General features: G+C 38.4%; 1 protein-coding gene across 7 annotated transcripts in view; it reads right to left on the bottom strand.

Annotated features, from left to right (window-relative positions):
• The window catches only part of LOC126190775 (E3 ubiquitin-protein ligase Nedd-4), a 197,597-nt gene that overhangs the window by 39,833 nt on the left and 135,193 nt on the right, over nucleotides 1-22,571 (bottom strand). For all 7 annotated transcript variants that reach the window (XM_049931309.1, XM_049931312.1, XM_049931310.1 and 4 more), the window contains 4 exons: nucleotides 16,391-16,449; nucleotides 16,245-16,310; nucleotides 15,360-15,589; nucleotides 3,501-3,622 (listed from right to left, as the gene is read on the bottom strand). In XM_049931309.1, coding sequence (XP_049787266.1) covers nucleotides 3,501-3,622; nucleotides 15,360-15,589; nucleotides 16,245-16,310; nucleotides 16,391-16,449 — 477 coding nt within the window. The remainder of the gene's footprint in view (nucleotides 1-3,500; nucleotides 3,623-15,359; nucleotides 15,590-16,244; nucleotides 16,311-16,390; nucleotides 16,450-22,571) is intronic.

The raw sequence follows: 22,571 nt of genomic DNA, 5'->3' as shown, positions 1-22,571 counted from the left end.
CAAACGTCTCAAAAATGAGATCGGCAGGAAGTGCAAAATGGCTAAGCAGGGATGGCTAGAGGACAAATGTAAGGATGTAGAGGCTTATCTCATGAGGGGTAAGATAGATACCGCCTACAGAAAAATTAGAGACCTTTGGAGAAAAGAGAACCACTTGCATGAATATCAAGAGCTTTGATGGAAACCCAGTTCTAAGCAAAGAAGGGAAAGCAGAAAGGTGGAAGGAGTATACAGAAGGTCTATACAAGGGCGATGTACTTGAAGACAATATTATGGAAATGGAAGAGGATGTAGATGAAGATGAAATGGGAGATATGATACTGTGTGAAGAGTTTGACAGAGCACTGAAAGACCTTAGTGGAAACAAGGCCCCGGGAGAAGACAACATTCCACTAGAACTACTGACAGCCTTGGGAGAGCCAGTCCTGACAAAGCTCTACCATCTGGTGAGCAATATGTATGAGAGAGGTGAAATACCCTCAGACGTCGAGAAGACGTCGAGAAGACGTCGAGAAGACGTCGAGAAGACGTCGAGAAGACGTCGAGAAGACGTCGAGAAGACGTCGAGAAGACGTCGAGAAGACGTCGAGAAGACGTCGAGAAGACGTCGAGAAGACGTCGAGAAGACGTCGAGAAGACGTCGAGAAGACGTCGAGAAGACGTCGAGAAGACGTCGAGAAGACGTCGAGAAGACGTCGAGAAGACTTCCAGAAGAATGTAATAATTCCAATCCCAAAGAAAGCAGGTGTTGACAGATGTGAAAATTACCGAACTATCAGTTTAGTAAGTCACAGCTGCAAAATACAAACGCGAATTCTGAACAGAGGAATGGAAAAAATGACAGACCTCGGGGGAGATCAGTTTAGATTCCGTAGAAATGTTGGAACATGTGAGGCAATACTGACCCTACAAATTATTTTAGAAGAAAGATTAAGGAAAGGCAAACCTACGTTCCTAGCATTTGTAGACTTAGAGAAAGCTTCTGACAATGTTGATTGGAATACTCTTTCAAATTCTGAAGGTGGCAGGGGTAAAATACAGGGAGCAAAAGGCTATTTACAATTTGTACAGAAATCAGATGGCAAGATGGCAGTTATAAGAGTTGAGGGGCATGAAAGTGAAGTGTGGTTGGGAAGGGAGTGAGACAGGGTTGTAGCCTATCCCCAATGTTATTCAATCTGTATATTGAGCAAACAGTAAAGGAAACAAAAGAGAAGTTCGGAGTAGGTATTAAAATCCATGGAGAAGAAATAAAAACTTTGAGGTTCGCCGATGACTTTGTAATTCTGTCGGAGACAGCAAAGGACTTGGAAAAGCAGTTGAACAGTTGGACAGTGTCTTGAAAGGAGGGTATAAGATGAACATCAACAAAAACAAAACAAGGGTAATGGAATGTAGTGTAATTAAATCGGGTGACGCTGAGGGAATTAGATTAGGAAATGAGACACAAAGTAGTAAAGAAGTTTTGCTATTTGCGGAGCAAAATAACAGATGAAGGTCGAAGTAGAGAGAATATAAAATGTAGACTGGCAATGGCGAGGAAAGCGTTTCTGAAGAAGAGAAATTTGTTAACATCGAGTATAGATTTAAATGTCAGTAAGTTGTTTCTGAAAGTATTTGTGTGGAGTGTAGCCATGTATGGAAGTGAAACATGGACAATAAATAGTTTGGACAAGAAGAGAATAGAAGCTTTCGAAATGTGGTGCTACAGAAGAATGCTGCAGATTAGATGGGTAGATCACATAACTAATGAGGAGGTATTGAATAGAATTGGGGAGAAGAGGAGATTGTGGCACAACTTGACTAGAAGAAGGGATCAATTGGTAGGACATGTTCTGAGACATCGATGGATCACAAATTTAGTATTGGAGGGCAGTGTGGAGGGTAAAAATTGAAGAGGGAGACCAAGAGATGAATACACTAAGCAATCAGAAGGATTTAGGTTGCAGTAAGTACTGGGAGATGTAGGAGCTTGCACAGGATAGAGTAGCATGGAGAGCTGCATCAAACTAGTCTCAGGACTGAAGACCACAACAACAACAATAAGAAAATTACATAAGGATATAAAACTAATGTAAGATACCTTAAAAATGTGTGTAAATATTAATTTTATGTGTATAAATTGTAGGTATATTGAATTGTATATGATTTTGCTGTCGAAATCCACACGATGTAAATTGTTACATGGATTAATAAAGAAATCAATCAATTACATTGTGGTTAACCTTATGAAAGCTGAACATTTGCGTTTCATTATCATTTCAAAGGGCTTCCTTTTGTTAGCTATAGTTCTTCATTTCCAAACTGTTGTATAGTTTTGCATTATGTTTCATATAATTACATGTCCGAATGGAATCCATTAATTCTGAACTAGTATGACCACTATTTCAGCATTACTGTTGCCTGGTCATCAGTTTTTGTCAGCTAATGATTCTATCTCTACATCCTTAACGACAATATGCTAAGATTTTTTGTTGTCCTCACTCAACAAGCTATGCAGTTATACTTTCTGATATTATTCCTTCATGCTTTTTAATACCAAACAGATAAGAAAATTGTAACATTAGCTTCTATTTTATTTCAGTTTGTTGCCACTCATCTGTGCTTACCTAAATGGTTCTATTCCATATCATCCATTATATGTTTGTAATAAAACTACACTTGGTGATACTTACGTAACATTTTTATCCAGTGATGGTTGAAAACTTGTTCTTTCACAACTTATATTTCATTTCTGATCTACGTTAGTTTTATGTTGATACTGTATCACACCAGTTAATGGTTGCAAATATGTCTTGTGTTTTGATTATTGACTAACAACGATCTCTTAACATTCAATGCTACCTATGACACAAATTTCATGCAGTCAACACAAGTTTCTCCTCCATAAAAATAGCATAACTGTATCTGTCAAATTGTCCATGATGATCTGATATGTTGTTCATCACAATGTATAGTTGTCTGTAAAGTTACTCTTCAACTTCATTTCTGTGTGTAACGCTAGTTGTACCTATTGGCCTTCGTTTACGTCTTTGCTGGTTCCCATATAGGCAACGGCACTATCAAATACACATATGTGAGTGGAAATTTGTATTATGTTCAGTCTATGTGCTTCCTCCCATGAGCTCTTTACTGAAGTTTGATTTAAATGTAAATACAACATTAATTAAATTTCTGTATATGGATTACAAAGATGCATACTTATGTTATTGTGTACATATGTTTTATTCATAATTTCCTTGTACACTTTATTCCACAGCTTCAGCCTGATGTTGAATTTTTGAAATCATGAAATTTTAAAATGTGTAATGCTTAATAAAGAACTGTATGAGCAAAACCTTCCTACATTTCAAAGTTGATCCTCTTTGACACCATTTGTTTACATTCTCATGGTACACTAGCTTATTTTGTCACTAAAATTATAGGCACAATGAAGAAAAACACACAGTTTTGCATTTTTTAAATTAATGAACGAATTTCATTGGTTTTTAATGACTTACCATCAAGCAATTTACCATGATACACAGCCATTCCTGCAATTCGGCCAATAAATCTAAAATAATTCAAATGTTCTTCATTGCATAAACCTGAAAATGGATTGATCTGGAGAGTATAGTTGTCCCTGAAAATAAATAAAACATGAATAACATAGACATACACAACCATAATAAAATCCTATGTACTATGGTAATAGATAGTATTAAGAACAAGCAAATTCTGTGGAATTTGCCATGACAATGTTTCTGACATTTAATACACACAAAAGAAGGTACGTTACTATAACTAAATAGTCAACACGTCAGCCTCTCTCTTGAGGCGGCTATAAATTTGTTGATAAGAGGTAACAAGAACAGTAAGATGAGAAGTGAAAGACATAACAGGAGTGAGTGACATGAGTCGCAGGGAGACAATATGGTAAGATGTGGGGGGAGGGGGAAGGGGAGGAGAAGGAGGAGGAGGAGGAGGAGGAGGAGGAGGAGGATGAAACTTTAACATAGGAACAGCAGTAAGACTAGACTGAAAATTAAAATGTCAGGCAATCCTAGGTAAAATATAAGTAACAGAAAAAGTAAAGCCATTGTCGAGGTGTGAAGCAGAGATGAGAACATATATATAAATTAAATGAATAAAAACAATCATCGTCATTTCATTAAAGATTTTTTTTACAAAACAGGTAGCACCCAATGGGATTTGAACCCATAATCTTCAGCATACCAGCTACATAACTTAACCGCTACACTGCAGAGTCATTTCAAAAATTAGTATTATTTTCTGAGCTCTAATAGTCCACAAAATTTTTTTATCCCTGATTACTCATAAATGAGAGCCCACCATGGTGAATGTCTGCATAGTGTGATACCTGGGGTCCTAACACACAATACTATCTAGATTATTTCCAGAAGTTGACCCCACTTCTGGAGACCTCCACTTGTAAGATACAATGTATTTCTTGTTGGCCTTACAGTGGCAACTATGATTTCTGTAAATGGAACAATATGCTACTATCTGTGTATCAAAAGTCACTTAGGAAAACTACACTGAGGAGCCAAAATATTATGACTACCTGCTTTATAGTATATTGGTCAGTCTTTTGGAACGAAATACATCACTGATTCTGCGTATCAGGGATCCAACAGTTAGCTAGTCAGTTTGTGGAGGTATGTAGCATTAGATGTCTATGCACAGGTCATGTAATTTATGCAAATAATGGATCACTGATTTGTGTATGCGGTGACAGTACCTGACATTGGGCCAGATGGGTTTCACAGGATTTACATCACGTGAATCTGGACACTGATGCATCAACATGATTTCACTATAATGCTCTTCAAACCATTGAAGCATGGTTCTTGCTCCAGGAAATGGTCAATTTTACAACTGAAAGATGACATCGCCATCAGGGAAGACACCAAGCATCAAACGATGCAGGTGGTTCACAGTTGTCAGCGTGTTTTCAGATACTACCACACATCCCATGCAAAGAAAAACATCTCCCATAGCACAATACTGCCCACACTAGCTTGGGCCCATGGTGTGCTGCATACTTCAAGCCACCGTTCACCTCAATGATAATGTTTGTGGAGATGACAACTGACGTAGTGCAGCAGAAATGCCACTCACCTGAAGAGCCGATACATTTCCATTGTTCTAAGGTCATTGCAATCTTAACTGATGATGATGATGATCGGTTAACACGTGCAAACATACGGGTGGTCTGCTGCATAGCTCTCTGTTCTAGAATTTATTATGTACAGTGTGTTCCGAAACACTTGGGCATGCACAGCACTGTGCTCTTTCAGCAGTGATACCACAGATCATGATCTATCCTACTTTACAGATCCTACAAGCCTCCTAACCTCACATCCTGTGAAGAGTCGTGGGCGTCCAGTCATTCAGCACACAGTGGTAGTTTCACTGACCTCCTACCTCTTTCCTTAGACACACAAAACAGTAGCTTCACCGTTTCCGAGATACTCATTCCAACAGACTCTGCATAATAATAAGCTGCCCTTTGTCATAGTCCCTTATCTCAACGTATTTCCCCATTTGCAGCCCACATCTTTGCTAAGGTGATCTGCTCCACTTACATATTTTTGTTACTACGTCATGTGCCCACAATGCCACCAGACTGCATCCAACATCAAAGTAAGCAGTGTTCATAATGTTTTGGCTTATCAGCATATCATATGTACACATGGGAAAAACTGTTGGAAACAAGGATACAATCAAAAAGCTCGATACAAAGGAACCCAGCACGAGAGCCCCACTTGGTGTTTACACTGAAATAGCCCATTATGGCCACCTTGCATTTCTATTTTACTACCTTTCTTGTGAATTTTGGCATTAAAAATTTATGGAAAAATATCTGAATGTTATATTACTGTACTCATATTTTGAAGAGCTTTTCAATGCTATTATGTAATGTAGACTGGTCAATTTACAAAATCATACTTGCTTTATTGTCTCAGCTGACAAAAAGCTTAAAGGATTAAGCAAACAATAAAATTGTGCCCTCTGTGTACTATTGTTCAATCAAAAACTCTGTTTGATATCTTAAATATGTTGGAATAGTGGATAAGCACATAAGAAAATCTACATTTACAGCCACGTCTACATTTACAGCCACGCCTACATCAATATTCTGCAAATCACTTTTATTTGCCTGGCAGACAGTTCATCGAACTTCCTTTACAGTAATTCTCTATTATTCCACTCTCAAACAGTGTACAGAACACCTATATCTTCCCGTGTGAGCTCTGATTTCCCTTATTTTATGATGATCATTTTTCCCTATGTATGTCGGTTTCAAAAAAATATTTTCGCATTCAGAGGAGAAATTTGGTGATTGAAATTATGTAAGAAGGTTCCACTATGAAATTATTTAAGAAGGTTCCACTATGAAATTATTTAAGAAGGTTCCACTATGAAATTATTTAAGAAGGTTCCACTATGAAATTATTTAAGAAGGTTCCACTATGAAATTATTTAAGAAGGTTCCACTACAACAGTAAATGCCTTTAAAAAAAAAAAAAAAAAAAAAAAAAAAATGATGTCCATCCCAAATCCTGTATCACGTTTGTGAATCTCTCTCCCCCCAATTTCTCAATAATACGACATGTGCTGCTCTTCTCTGAACTTTCTTGATGTACTCCATTAACCCTACCTGGAAAGGATCCCACACTGTGCAGCAGCACTCCGAAACAGGATGGAGAAGCATAGTGTAGCCACACTCTTTAGTAGCTCTGTTGCATCTAATAAATGTTCTGCCAATAAATCACAGTCTTTGATTCACCTTCCTCATAATATTTTCAATCTGTTCTTTCCAATTTAAGTTGTTCATAATTGTAATTCCTAGGTACTTGAATTCACAGCCTTTAGACTTTGTTACATTCCATCCTGGATTTTCCACAACTGAGACAATATTCCGTAAGGATGCAATTTTATTACAAGTCGCTTGTGAGAAATAGTGTCAAAAGCCTTCTGTAAATCTAGAAATATGGAATCAATTTAAATTCCTTGTCACTAGCACTCAACACTCTGTGTGAGTATAACAACTAGTTGGGTTTCACAAAAACGATGTTTTCTAATTCCATGTTGACTGTGTCAATAGCCAGTTCTCTTTGGGAGAATTCAAAAGTTCAAATACAACGTATATTTCAAAATCCTACTGCATATCGACATTAATGACATGTGCCTGTAATTTAGTGGATTGCTCCTATTGCCTTTCTTGAATACTGGTGTGACCCATGCAGCTTACCAGTCATAGGGTGCAGATCTTTTGTTGAGCAAGCGGTTGTGTATGATTGTTAATTACGGAGCTATTGCATCAGCATACTCTGAAAGGAACGTAATTGGTATACAGTCTGGACCAGAAAACTTGCTAATATTAAGTGAGTTAAGTTGCTTCACTGCTCTGAGGGTATCTACTTCTAAGTTACTCATACTGGCAGCTGTTCTCGAATCTAATTCTGGAACATTTACTTCAACTTCTTTGATGAAGTAATTTTGGAAGGGTATGTTCAGCAACTCTGCTTTAGCAGTACTGTCATAGATAATATTTCTATTGCTATCGTGCAGTGAAGGCATTGATTGTCTTGCCACTAGCATACTTTACATACAACCAGAATCTCTCTGGATTCTCTGCCAGGTTTTGAGACAAAGTTTTGGTTCTGAAACTACTGTAAGCATCTCACATTGAAGTCTGTGCTAAATTTTGAGCTTCTGTAAAAGATTGCCAATCTTGGTGATTTTGCATTCATTTAAATTTGGCATGCTTTCTTGTTGTTTCTGCAACAGTATTCTGACGCGTTTTTTTACCATGGGGAATCAGTTCTATTGTTTATTAATTTATTTGATTTAAATATTTCAATAGCTGTTGATACCATTTCTTTGCATTCAAGCCACATCTGGTCTACACATAAATTGTTAATTTGGAGGGAGTAAAGTTTATGTCTTAGGACAGCGTCAAGTGAATTTTTATCTGCTTTACTGAATAGGTATATTTTTTGTTTATTTTGGAGGATTTGGCAAAAGGATACATTTGACTTTAGTTATTTTTTTATCACATATTCAGTACATGAAATCAAGCAATTTATTAAGAAAGCAGAGCAGTACATGATCTCTAACAGAATTCAGAATGGTATAAAACACGCCTATATGCTGCAATAGAAAATTCTGATGATCATGACATGTTCTTGGAAAATCTTCCTTCAAATTGTTTGCACAGATTCCACAGAGCATAAACACTGGTTGTTCTAGGACCTTGTGTAACAAAATGGTAAACATTGATATGCCGAAAAATTTCTGAGACGACATGTCAAATAAATCAGTCCATGCACAACAGTGCACGGTACCAATATATTCCAGAAAGCTGTGCACAAAAATGGAATTTTTCAAGGAGGACATATCTAAGGTTCTATTGATCATAGGTATAAAGGCTCAAGTGGTTTGGTTAGAACTTTGGCTAGCGATCATTTGTTTATTTATTGGAAGACTGGGCATATCGTAGCTATCCTCTAGTACAGAGTCAAAATTTAAACACTACAGAACTTCCTTCAGCGTAGGTAAATTGGGTTGGTTCTTTTGTGTTAGGTGTGGTTCAGGGCCTTTGGCGTCTTATAAAAGTACCATTTGTTCAGGGGCAGTTTGGTCATTTCTTCCACTGTGGGCCACTATTATCTGAACAATAACTGTAGCAAAAGGTTCAACTTTTAACTGTATATTCTTTAGATATCTATCTGGAAACGCCATTTTCCCATTTTCGAAAATCTTAATCCATTTCAAGGTACACTTACACAACCATGATTTTGCATACAAGTAGTATGAATTGTATGGATGGCCACTTTTATAATTTTTATTTATGACAAATTGTTGAAATTTTTACCATATTTTCTTAAGATGACCTCAGAGAAATTTTAAACTTTTTTCGATATCACTATCTGTTACAGAGATCCAGGTGAGGTTCAAGGTTACCCTACTTATGCACATAAAATATGCTCATAATATCTAGTCTGAGACATAAATGTAGTTTTAACTCATGTAGAAAAATTATTTTGTCATGCAAAATTCTCTTTCAAATCAAAGCCCACATTTTTTGTATGCTGTAAGTGTAGCCAAGAAAGTTATACATTTTTATATAAATTATTGTAAATTGAACTTGCACTGGATGAGAGTCTTGCACTTGCTTTTAACGAGAACAAGCATCTATTCTGCAGTATGGTCACTTTACACTGTACATATGTAATATCACTTTAAAACATTTTATTTTTATTCCTCAGGTGGCGGTTTTAATTTTTCTTAATTTAATGTAAGATTCAATTTATATTTGGACAAAACAAACAGCATCATTTGAATGAAAAGACTGTCTAGTCTGCATTCCCAGAAATGCTTCTGAGTGCGGGATTTATCACATGAGAAATGCTTATAGACATCTGACGTGTGTATGTACATTTGCATAAACTTGGGACATCATGACCATAAAAGAAAATTTGTATTTTTATTGTGGTACTGCAGTGACAAAAATAGGATAAAATTTGTCTTAACATGCCTGAAAATAACTTAAAATGATTGCTAAAAATGACTGCTAAAAATTATGCAAAAATGGAAAGACTGCCATTCAGTAAAATACTTCTAGTAAGATTTTTACTCCTTTAAGATACAAATCACAAACTGGGCACTTTTGATGAATTGCGATTGATGAGTCAAGTATCCAGAAAAAATTTGGAGCATACGATTTTGTGTTAACCTTACATTATGTGTGCTCATTTGTTGTTTACATGAGACCAACTACATAAATGTGTTGAATTACATACATAAACTGTCAGAAAACTACTAACATATAGCATTCTTTTTACACTGAGGTGACAGAGGTCATGGGATACCTCCCAACACCATGTCGTACCATCTCCTGTCCCGTGTAGTGCAGTAACTTGACATAGCATGGACTCATCATTGGAAGTCCTCTGTGTAAATATTGCTGCCTCTATTGCTGTTCATAATTGATACGTTTTGCCAGTGCAGGATTTTGTGCAAGAACTGGCCTCTTGATTATGTCCCACAAATGTTTGGTGGGACTGGTATCTTGTGACCTATGTGACCAATAATTTGCTCAAATTGTCCAGAATGTTCTTCAGACCAACCACAAACAACTGTGGCCTGGTGGCACGGCCCATCATCATCCATAAAATTCCATCAATTGTTTGGGAACATAAAGTCCATGAATGGCTGCACATGGTCTCCAAGCATTCGAACATAACCATTTCCAGTCAATGATCAGTTCACTTGGACCAGAGGACAGCCAACAGCATTATGGAACCACCAACTTACACAGTGTCTCGTTGACAACCTGGATCCATGGCTTCGTGGGATCTGCACCACACTGGAATGCTACAATCAGCTCTTTATGAACTAATATCTGGTTTCATCTGACCAAGCCACTGTTTTTCAGTCTACATCTACATCCACATCCATACTCCGCAAGCCACCTGACGGTGTGTGGCGGAGGGTACCTTGACTACCTCTATCGGTTCTCCCTTCTATTCCAGTCTCGTATTGTTCGTGGAAAGAAGGATTGTCGGTATGCCTCTGTGTGGGCTCTAATCTCTCTGATTTTATCCTCGTGGTCTCTTCGCGAGATATACGTAGGAGGGAGCAATATACTGCTTGACTCTTCGGTGAAGGTATGTTCTCGAAACTTTGACAAAAGCCCGTACTGAGCTACTGAGCGTATCTCCTGCAGAGTCTTCCACTGGAGTTTATCTATCATCTCTGTAACCCTTTCGCGATTACTAAATGATCCTGTAAAGAAGCGCGCTGCTCTCCGTTGGATCTTCTCTATATCTTCTATCAACCCTATCTGGTACGGATCCCACACTGCTGAGCAGTATTCAAGCAGTGGGCGAACAAGCGTACTGTAACCTACTTCCTTTGTTTTCGGATTGCATTTCCTTAGGATTCTTCCAATGAATCTCAGTCTGGCATCTGCTTTACCGACGATCAACATTATATGATCATTCCATTTTAAATCACTCCTAATGCGTACTCCCAGATAATTTATGGTATTAACTGCTTCCAGTTGCTGACCTGCTATATTGTAGCTAAATGATAATGGATCTATCTTTCTGTGTATTCTCAGCACATTACACTTGTCTACATTGAGATTCAATTGCCATTCCCTGCACCATGCGTCAATTCGCTGCAGATCCTCCTGCATTTCAGTACAATTTTCCATTGTTACAACCTCTCAATATACCACAGCATCAGCTGCAAAAAGCCTCAGTGAACTTCCGATGTCATCCACCAGGTCATTTATGTATATTGTGAATAGCAATGGTCCTATGATACTCCCCTGAAGCACACCTGAAATCACTCTTACTTCGGAAGACTTCTCTCCATTGAGAATGACATGCTGCATTCTGTTATCTAGGAACTCCTCAATCCAATCACACAATTGGTCTGATAGTCCATATGCTCTTACTTTGTTCATTAAACGACTGTGGGGAACTGTATCGAACGCCTTGCGGAAGTCAAGAAACACGGCATCTACCCGTGAACCCGTGTCTATGGCCCTCTGAGTCTCGTGGACGAATAGCGCGAGCTGGGTTTCACATGACCGTCTTTTTCTAAACCCATGCTGATTCCTGCAGAGTAGATTTCTAGTCTCCAGAAAAGTCATTATACTCTAACTCATCTAGGGTCCAGGTAAAGCCTGAAATTTGGTATTCTCTGCACACTGTTTACATTGTAGATCTACGACTAATGTCCAAAATGGAATGTCCCATGTGTCGAGCATCAACTACCATTTCACACTCAAAGTCTGTTAATGTCAATTCTGCAGCCATAATCACATCAAAAACCTTTTCACATGAGTCACCTGAGTACAAATGACTGCTCCACCAATGCACTGACACTTATACCTTGTATACATGATCCTACCACCATCTGTATATGTACACATCACTATTCTATGACTTTTGTCATCTCAGTGTAGATAAGAGTAAGCAGCACACCCTCTTGTAGGAGAGGAAACAAGGGAATAAGCAGAAAAATGCTCCCGTCAGAACACAAAAAAGGTGGATATGTTCCTCTTAAGGAGACAGACAGGAAAGTGGGGAACCAGCTGCCTCAATCCTCATTCTGGCTTCCTAACCAAAAATTTTGGTACATGAACATATTTGTGGTTTTTGTGCTGAAACAGAGTAGCAGTGAGACAGTAGTGGTGGAAGAGGGATACGATAGTGCCAGTGAGAGGGAAAGAGAGGAGACAGTGATGGTCACTGAGTTTCATTGGCAGTGAAAGAGAAAAAGAGATGGATGAAGACAAATAGTATTGAGAGCAAAAGAGAGGAGGGACAGTGATGGGGGATGAGTGGATGATGATGATGATTAGTGTTTTAGGGCGCACAACAGCGAGGTTAGGATGAGTGGAGACCATACATATGTTGGAGGGGTCTGGAACACTCAGACTGGCAAACTTCAGCTTGTAATTATTTGAGAGGCACATTTTAGACCAAAATTTCAAATGTGTGTTGTGCATGTGTTCTATTTTCTTGGCATCAGTCCATATCAACAGCTCACGGGTACTCTTTGGTTCCTGCAGGGTCGAAGGAGTCCCTAGCGCCACAGAAGGGCAGTGAGTGCCCAAGTGGAGTGTATTTAGAGGCTTGTGCAGGATGCAGAAAGGAGGTTGTCTACCAGTAGACAATAATGAGAGCTCCTTGGTCTAAGTGATTTGTTGACAATGAGTGGGGCCGATGTGCTGAGCATGTGGTAGTGGAGTTCTGAAATGTCTCTGAGAGTTGGTGTTTGGTGGGGCTGTGTTATTAGTACATCACACAATGGACTGAAGGAAGATGGGTTGGATTGTCGGATATCACAATTCTTCTAACAGTGAGACTTAGTGTGTCTAGAGAAGTACTTTTTTCGATTGGGAGACACCTAACACTTTCTGGTTTCATCTCTGTGTGTGTTCAGTTAATGTTGTCCTCTGTAATTTTGCAGATGCTTATGCCTGGGGAACTCGTATAAATTTTGAGTCTTGCTGTTCTGGTACTTACACTATTGCCTCTTGCATCCAACAGCAATATTTTGTATACATTTCAGTGTGGCCAATTCATGGGCCATGACATTTACACTTCTGTGTAAACTGCAGATTTTGACCAGCTGCTATTTACTGTGTATTGATGGAACATTTTTCAGTTAGAGGTCTAACTTCTGATTTATTAATATATTTTTAGTGAAAGCAGTCTATGGGCCATGATAGAATAATTGCTGTCCAGTGTAAACTGTAGATTTGGTCAGTTGTGATTTAGGTGCACTAATACATCGAGTTTCTGTTAGAGACATATGCTCTGATGTATTGACACATTTCAGCGTGAGCAACCAATGGGCTGTTGTATACCAGCAGCTGTTGTTCTGAGCAAACTACCAATATGGCCACTTGCAATAAATAACAAACTACTGTTGTGTACTAATTCCCGCTTTTCCAGCCAGTGAGTTAAGTTCTGGCAGAAATGTGCTTAATCATCCATCCATATCTCTCTCTCTCTCTCTCTCTCTCTCTCTCTCTCTCTCTCTCTCTCGAATGATTTTTACTGCGCAACAAAGAAATTTGAGTTACATTTGCTGGCACATTGTACAAACTTTATTAACCTGGAAGACAAATTGTTTTACCTATAGGAATCATTTTGAATCATCACTGTAATTTGTCAAAAGCTGCTGTGTTACTGTATTATCGTATTCCAACATACAGAATGAGCCTCTGAGGGTTCCTTGGGACTGAGGCCCGGTTTCTGCAGGATTTAGAATGTTTTGTATTAAAGAAAGCAAATATGTTTGGATGCAAAATTTTTTTCAGGAACAGTATGTGAGGATTGAGGTGGCTGGTTCTTCACTTTTCTGTGAGTCTTTTAAAGAGGAACATTCACTTTTTTGTGCTCTGACACGCACATTTTTTTTCAATGATAGAAACAATGCTCCATATGTCTCTGGAGATGGTTTATTCACTCTTTGCCACAAGGGCTCTAAAATCACCTTAGCGTAGCAGTTTCAGTCCATATTGTTTTCAATACATAGCCTATATTTTGTAACATTTCCAATGATGTGCCAAACTACCATGTATACCATGTGTAAGTTCACTACACTGCTTAACAATGTATGCTGCCACATTTTGGACACAGCAGCAGCAGCAACAAACACATAACCTGCTATCACATATACGTTGGACAGACAGAAGCAGAACTCCTCCTAACAGATTACATTTTAGCACTGTATGGTAATGATTCTGCTCACATTCTCTACATGTGGGCCCAAAAGTGTTTATGGTTTGTTCAGAATGGAAGCCAATGTAATAGCATCTATGCCTCCAGCATATACCACAATACATGGTATTCAACAATCGACATAAGAAGTGCCACACTCCATCAGGGGGGAGGGGGGGGGGGGAACCTGAATTGTTGTGCCTGCAATATTCTAGTGTAGCAAACTGATGCTCTTTTCATTTTACTGTTTTGTGTCATAAGAATTTTCTATAATTTTTTGTTGCAAAACTGGATCTCTACACCTCACATTCCATAAAAAGAATGTCGGCCTTATGTTGTTTGTGATTAAATGAATTTTTGTGTGTGTTGTGGTGCCTTTACTCTATCAGTTCCCACCAGTTGCTCTGATCACATACCTTTACCCACCTTTTGAAGTATGGTTTTCAGCATTTTATTCTCACTCAATAACAGCATTAACTCAACAAACATTAAAAAGAGATTTTGCTACAGTGTGAATATGCTGCTTTGCTCTCTCTTCATGTAATTTGAAATGTGTTAATCTTTTTTATGCCACAGTGCCAGAACAGCTTTCATTTTTATGCATGTTCTGGATTATTTAGGTTATTTTGGCTACAACTAAGCTCAACAAGGTTCCAGAATGAATTTTTCACCCTGTGCGCTGACATGTCGGTAGAGTACTTGCTCACAAATGACAAAGGCCCTTGCTTTGAGTCCTGGCCTGGCACACAGTTTTAACCTACCAGGAAGTTCATAACAAAGTTTTTGCAATTGGTTATTATGCAATAAATGGCACCCTTCCATAGAATTCTTTATTTAATACTCCTATGTTATATACCTGTCTGCATATCCCAGTTCTAAAGTCACCTGCACATGATTTCCTACACCTCTCCTGGGGTGGATACCTGACGTACTCATACAAGGCAGATTATCCCACATCCAAGTAAGAGTAGTCTGAACGTATGTTGTCGTCAGGATAAAAATATTTAAAATATTAAAATTTTTTATAAACTTTGAAGCAGATACTTCTGCATAACTTTAACATATCAATTATATCAGAAAATAACATGCAATAATACTTACATTGCAGAATATTCAAATAAACCATAATAAGGGTTGAACATTTCCTTTGACAAGAGAAAAAACCATTCTCTTGCTAAACCACCATAATCCAAACCAACTTCACCTTCAAATTCCACCCACAGTTTTGTTTTCAGCAAATCAAGTCTATTGACACTGCTGATGATACGATATGAATCTTCTAAAATATTCTGTCGTCTTACTTTAATTTCAAACTTATTCGGAACATTATTCTGTAAATAGAAGAAGAGCATTTTACTGTAGGTGACAGTGATTATAGTGGTGTGCAAGCAAAACAACTGGTGTGTGCTGCGTTCTGTTCAGAGTGTGATGCAAATTACTTCATGGCTTTGCCTGTCACATCTGTCTTTGTCCCATACCACACACTTACCCATTCCCTACACTGGTAACTGGCAACCCTGGAGTAAGCATCACATTACGGCACTGTTTCTGCTTCTGACTCAACCTAAGAAAATTTTTATGTGCTCGGTAAACTGTCACTTCTGCACACAATATTTGTACATTTTGCTTTATGCCAACCATCGTGCCAACTCCAGTAGCCAAATATCGTCACAATACATAAAATATAAAACTCAATGGAAAATGCTGTACATGCACCCTAAAGTGCTTGATAAAGACAGCTGGCGCATAGTGACAATATTGGCCAAGTGTCACATGGTACACTGCTCCTTGCCACTGAGCAAAGCACACGACCTGCCTGTTTATGTGCACACCACTGTAACTTAGGTAATAAGATGTTGAATTACATTCCATTCTATTACATGTATTATCAACATATCATACTGCCAAAATGTGGAATTAAAATATGGGGAAGATAATCACGCATTTTGTATTTGGGAATATGACAGACTGATATTAGACACTCACCGGTTTTCTAAGCTGGGATTTCATATATTCATATTTTCTTTTGTAATCCCGAGAATAAGGAACTGCCTGAGGAAAGATAAATATTTTAAAACCAACTGAATTACAGCTGTCATTATAACAAAGATGAACTAATTATATACACTTACTGGCCCAGCTATTTGAGGATTCGATAATCTTGGATCTTCCCATTGTGTGGTACGCGTATCTGAAAGATATAAGAACAAACCCAATAAACAAGGACAAAATTCAGATAATGAACAGAAAAATTCAATTGGGTAATTCTTTGTCATGATCTCTACAGAAATAAAGGAGGTACACACACTGCTTGACATATATTTAGAATTAGAGGTACTCTATCGAACTTGACCATCATGTTAATGCATATGAAACACTGGATTTGGCAATGAAATTTCAAACAGCAATTCCTGCATACCCCCACCACCCAGACTGCTTCTCCCTTCATGCATAGTTGCTCACAGTTTGGTCTTGGTAGCAACAGACAGTGGTGAGAGAGAGAGAGAGAGAGAGAGAGAGAGAGAGAGAGAGAGAGAGAGAGAGGGGGGGGGGATGAAAAGATCAACAGAGAATGATGGGGGGGGGGGGGGGGGAATCGACAGAAAAATGAGGATGGAGGTAATGGGTTGAGGGGGTGGAGGAGGGGGCAGGAGAAGAATATGGACAGAATGATGGGGGGGGAGGAGGAGGAGGAGGAGGAGGAGGAGGAGGAGATGGCAAAAGAAATGGGGGTGAGGAGGAGGAGGAGGAGGAGGAGGATGAGATGGCAAAAGAAATGGGGGGGAGGAGGAGGATGAGATGGCAAAAGAAATGGGGGGGAGGAGGAGGATGAGATGGCAAAAGAAATGGGGGGAGGAGGAGGATGAGATGGCAAAAGAAATGGGGGGGAGGAGGAGGATGAGATGGCAAAAGAAATGGGGAGGAGGAGAAGGAGGAGGAGGAGATGGACAAAGAAATGGGGAGGAGGAGAAGGAGGAGGAGGAGGAGATGGACAAAGAAATGGGGAGGAGGGGGAGGAGCAGATGGACAAAGAAATGGGGAGGGGGAGGAGGAGCAGATGGACAAAGAAATGGGGAGGGGGAGGAGGAGCAGATGGACAAAGAAATGGGGAGGGGGAGGAGGAGCAGATGGACAAAGAAATGGGGAGGGAGGAGGAGCATATGGACAAAGAAATGGGGAGAGAGGAGGAGCATATGGACAAAGAAACGGGGAGAGAGGAGGAGCATATGGACAAAGAAATGGGGAGAGGGAGGAGGAGCATATGGACAAAGAAACGGGGAGAGGGAGGAGGAGCATATGGACAAAGAAATGGGGAGAGGGAGGAGGAGCATATGGACAAAGAAATGGGGAGGGGGAGATGGACAGAGTGGGAGAAGGAGAAGTTTAGGGCGTATATCCAATTCACATACATATTAAAAATGTGCAATTTTTTATTTCATTTCCATTCAAGCAAACTATGTCATAGCAAAGCGTGGTTGCGCACAGCTAGTAACAGGTGTAATTAAAGGATCTTATGGCATTACTAACTGTGAGACCCTATTGGAGTTGTTCACCTGCTTGGTGTGAGTCTTTCTATTTGAAGCCTCTTCCGGGACTTTCACATCTTTGCAATGAAGATGAGATGAAATAATTAGGACCACACAGACATCTAGGCCCCAAGCAAAGAAAATATCTGATCTGAGCAGGAACCAAATCCAGAACCACACAATAAGAGGCAGTTATGCTAACCATTAGATCACTGGCAGCAGATTCAATAACAGATGAACACAGTACAAGACATCTGAACTACAGAATGAATGAGTGTGGGGGAGGCGTATCCTACATTAGGAAAATGTAGCTACATACAAAGGTGCCTTGATAATGATAAAATTTAGCAATCTGAAGTACAAACTGTTGGAATATCCACTTTATGAACTATTTTTAGTACTATCTGACTTTCACACATTCTCATCTACAAAGAAACTTGCAACTGTAAAACTTGCAGACTGAAATGAAGAGGTTATAGCCCCAGTAAAGGGATGTTACGTAGATCTTCCAGAAGACTTACTTCATGGTGTAATCTACTGACTGGAAAAATATGTTGAGAAAGTGCATCCTACACTTAACAAGTCTTTTAGTATCAGGTAGATAAATTTTCCCTCCTCTTCTCATATCTTCTTCTGTATCCCCTTCCATCTTATTGTTTGGGAAATATACTCTCATTTGTTCAAAATGCTTTACTTTTGAGACACTATTGTGTATAAGTTCCAGCACTAGCCCACAGTGTTATTTAAATTGTCTCATTTACATACACTTTGAGTTATTCACATTTTTATTAATTTCATTAAATTTAAAGACTTCAGTTCTTGGAACAAAAATTAGCAATGAATGCGACATCATTCAAGCTGATTTTATTATTTTAACAACTTTGATTTTTTATTGTACAAAACACAATGGAACTGGTCCACATAACAAATATAATTACTAAGATTATTTACAAAATATCATCATGATACCTCGGCTTTCAAGGTAATGTAACACTTCTATTTAGTCATTATCGAGATTTTTCAGAATTTTTGCAAATGCTAAGAAATAAGTAGACCAATTTTAAGTAAATAATCTTTACATTTTAATAAATATGAGACCCAATTATTGTCCACTTCTATATGTTGATGGTAACTAAGGAGCTACCACCGAATTTTCAACAGTAAAGCTAAATATTCTTTTTATTCTATGTGTGATGTCCATGGTGGTGGTGGTGTTGGGGCTGGGGGTGAGGTTGGGTCAAATATCTGTTGTGGTGAAATTAAAACAGATGAATGAAAGGTGATCTGTGTTCATGTTGTGACTTACAAGCATAGTACAGGTTTTGATTTCACTGTTTCGCAATTAATATCTGAGGTTGTCTCTCGGCAACTACATGAAATAATTGGCATATCCTAAGATCAAATGTAAATCATCTGAAAAACTTCAGTCTCAGTAGCATCATTCTGATATGCATACACAGATTTCTCTATCCAATGGTAATTACTAAAGCCTCTCGAGAGAATGGTTTACGTACAAGAAAAAATTAAAACAATAATACCACGAGAATAGAAAGCCATCCCCCAAGAGCAAAACAAAATACATCACAATCCAGAGAAGAGGTATCAGTAAAGATGTTATATAAAACAGAGAGGGGTTCAGATAAAAAATGTGAGTAGTGATCTACCCAATGAGTAAGCAAGAAGAAAACTGAAGAGTACTCTGGGAAGAAGACCTAGCAAGAGTGATTCAGAGAATGAAGGGATACTGGCACGGGAGGGGGGGGGGGGGGGGGGGGGGGGGAAGCTGAAGAAATTGCAACATTCCAAAACATCAAATACATATGGACACCATGACTTTTTATGTTTTCTGTCATCCCTTGTTTACTTTTATTGTTATTTCATCTTACTATTGCAGCGGAATCAATGGGAAGGACGAGCTTACATTATTCTTCCTCAGTTCTTTGAATCTCATTATGAGACTGGAAACTGACTTATCTCTTCCTCACACTCATTCGGAATCTACATTTCATGCTGATGACTGTCAATGTTGAAAAAGTATAAATACATTGTTGCAAAAGGTATCAAAACTCTTATGGCCTCATTACCTACTTTCAGATATGCCTAATTCACCTAGCTCCAAACCTCAAGCAGTGATAGAAAAGCAACTTCGATTTCAATTTGAGTCTGAAGAAATATCAATAAGTTGCTCTTCAGGGCAAAGAGTTGATGGAAGTTCTATACTGAAAGGATCTTTGATTCTACTGTGTTGGTCAACTTCTACTAGGAAGTACTTCACAATCACCAAGTTCAGTTAAATGATCCACAAACACAAGTTCAGTTCTTCATGCAACTTAAAGACAGTGTCTTCTGAAACCAAGTGGAGAGCAGGAAAACCTTAATGTATGTCTTTATCAAACTTTTTCTTCCTCAACAGTAGTTTCTTTCTGAAAGCTGCAGTTTTGTCTCACATTTGCAAAAATGTTGGTCTAATTACCTTTAAGGGATACATTCAATGAAATGGGTTTTTCAAAAGTTTCACAAAAATATACTAGCTTCAAAACAAAGTCATCATCTACGAACTTCTCTGAAATCAAATGTTTCTCTTGCTCAAGGTAAAGATAATGTCCCTTCTTGAGCTCATTTACTCCCTTCAAGACATTCCCACGTGGAAGCCTAAAAGTGTTGCTGTATTTAGGGAAATGTACTCAGCCATTATATCAACACACATTTGTTGGAAACTACTTAAGTGGCTGACTTTTAATGACGTTTCTCTCTTTGATCACTGATTGAAGAACCTCATGAAGGACAGGGCTCATGTTTTCTGGTTCCAGTACTTCTCACTGAATGAAACAGTGTGTCTAAATGGCATGAGGAGCCTCTTTACAGATCAGAGCTTGCAATCTGGCATGACAGCCAGCCATACTGAGACCTCTACCTGTACATACACCAACACATTTTCCCCATTACTGTTGTTTTCTTTCATACAAGAGCGCAGTATTTCAAATAGATCTGCTGCTTTTGTTCCAAAAGTTATTTTCCTGCAGAAAAAAATGTAACCTTCATGGATGTAGAAAACAACGCACAACAAATTTGATGTGCATAATTGGATTATTGGTACCTTCTTCCAACTGAATTGTGAAATTACCATTAGTTATGAAGTTTTTAACCAACTGGTCATTAATGTCACAAGCCATATCGACTGGCAAAGGCACACTTGGCAGCCGATTCCCTGTCAGAATAGACACCTTGTACAGACCAGCTGGTACAATACAGACTTCCACTACATCTGTAGTTCATTTAAAAATTTGTCCATGCTGCCAGAGGAACACAAATCAGAGAAGACAAACAACAATTAAAAATTATCTGCATTCAACAAAAGTAACTTCAAACTGATTGTTACTGAACAGAAATAATAATTTACCTATTATAATTTGACTGCCATCTACCAAGCTGTCATCGTAACAACAATTACTTGCCAGCCCTCAAAGATATCACTACTAGTGCAAACATTGTTCCTTTACTCAGAAAGCCAATAAACCAAACTATTACTTTTATAAAACAATGGCAATATTCCTACAGTAGGTCCACAACACCCCTGGGAGCTGTGATGCATGGTTTGAAAAAACCCTGGTCTATGAACCTAAATGAAAGGCTGTTCGGCATGCCATATGAATTTCATTTCTTTCTATTTATGAAGCACCTTTAGAGGCTAATAACATACGTTTGTAATAAATTTGTTACATAATGTTTACAAATATTTTACTATATTACAGTTTTTTTTATTATGCTATTGCTAGGTAAGAAACAACTTTTGAAGTGCAAGTTTCATAAAATAGATTACTATTGATTCTACTAATGATTTTGTGATATTTCATATGTAACATCCTGCTTTTTTAATTAATTACTGCTGTGTACATCGGAATGTCTTATTTCTGACTCTTTTTTTACTCTTTTCACTCTAACACTCCACTTTCAGTACGTTTTGGTTGTGTGTGTTTACTGTATACAGAGTTACCAGGTGTCACTGTGTGTTATCAGTTGTCTTTTGTTTGTGTTGTTGTACCTGTATGTGGTGTGATATTCATTTGTTATGTGGGTGCATGTGTTATTCTGTGTAGTGGGACCTGCTCTAAGAAAACTTGAGACTTTCCAGTGAACAGAATCCTAAATAATAGATTTTCTTAAAATTGTTTGTGGTGGAGACATTGAATATGTTACTGATTATATTCTACAGCTTTGTTTTTTGTTGTTTTTGTGGCCAACATGATCAGTGAGTTGTTATTTATACTGGTAATTTATTACTTTCTTGTTTGTTCTTTGCAAGGGTTCTTTGTACCTGATAGTTTTTGTGTAATGGTAGAAGTTTTCTATTGGAATTATTACTTCTGATAATTTTCATACTCTTAAGTGTTAGTGGGTTCAGATCCATGCTTTACTTTCTTTACTAGATGTTCAGCAAAAATGGTATGGCTATTTTCATACTTTCAACTTCTTATATGTTCTTCGTATTTAGTTTAGAAATTTCTGCCTGTTATCCCCAGACACAATGGTTTTCAATCTCTAGCTGGCACCATGTGACGTGGAACATGACATGAAGGCCGGCCAGAGTGGCCGCGCGGTAAAAGGTGCTACAGTCTGGAACCGCACAACTGCTACGGTCGCAAGTTCGAATCCTGCCTCAGGCATAGATGTGTGTGATGTCCTTAGATTAGTTAGGTTTAAGTAGTTCTAAGTTCTAGGGGACTTATGACCACAGCAGTTGAGTCCCATAGTGCTCAGAGCCATTTGAACCATTTTTGAACCATGA

This window comes from Schistocerca cancellata, chromosome 6, assembly GCF_023864275.1.
Source record: "Schistocerca cancellata isolate TAMUIC-IGC-003103 chromosome 6, iqSchCanc2.1, whole genome shotgun sequence".
NCBI classification, from domain to species: Eukaryota; Metazoa; Arthropoda; class Insecta; order Orthoptera; family Acrididae; genus Schistocerca; species Schistocerca cancellata.
The sequence above is the reverse complement of the archived record's forward strand: the minus strand, read 5'-3'. Positions and strand labels throughout refer to the sequence as shown.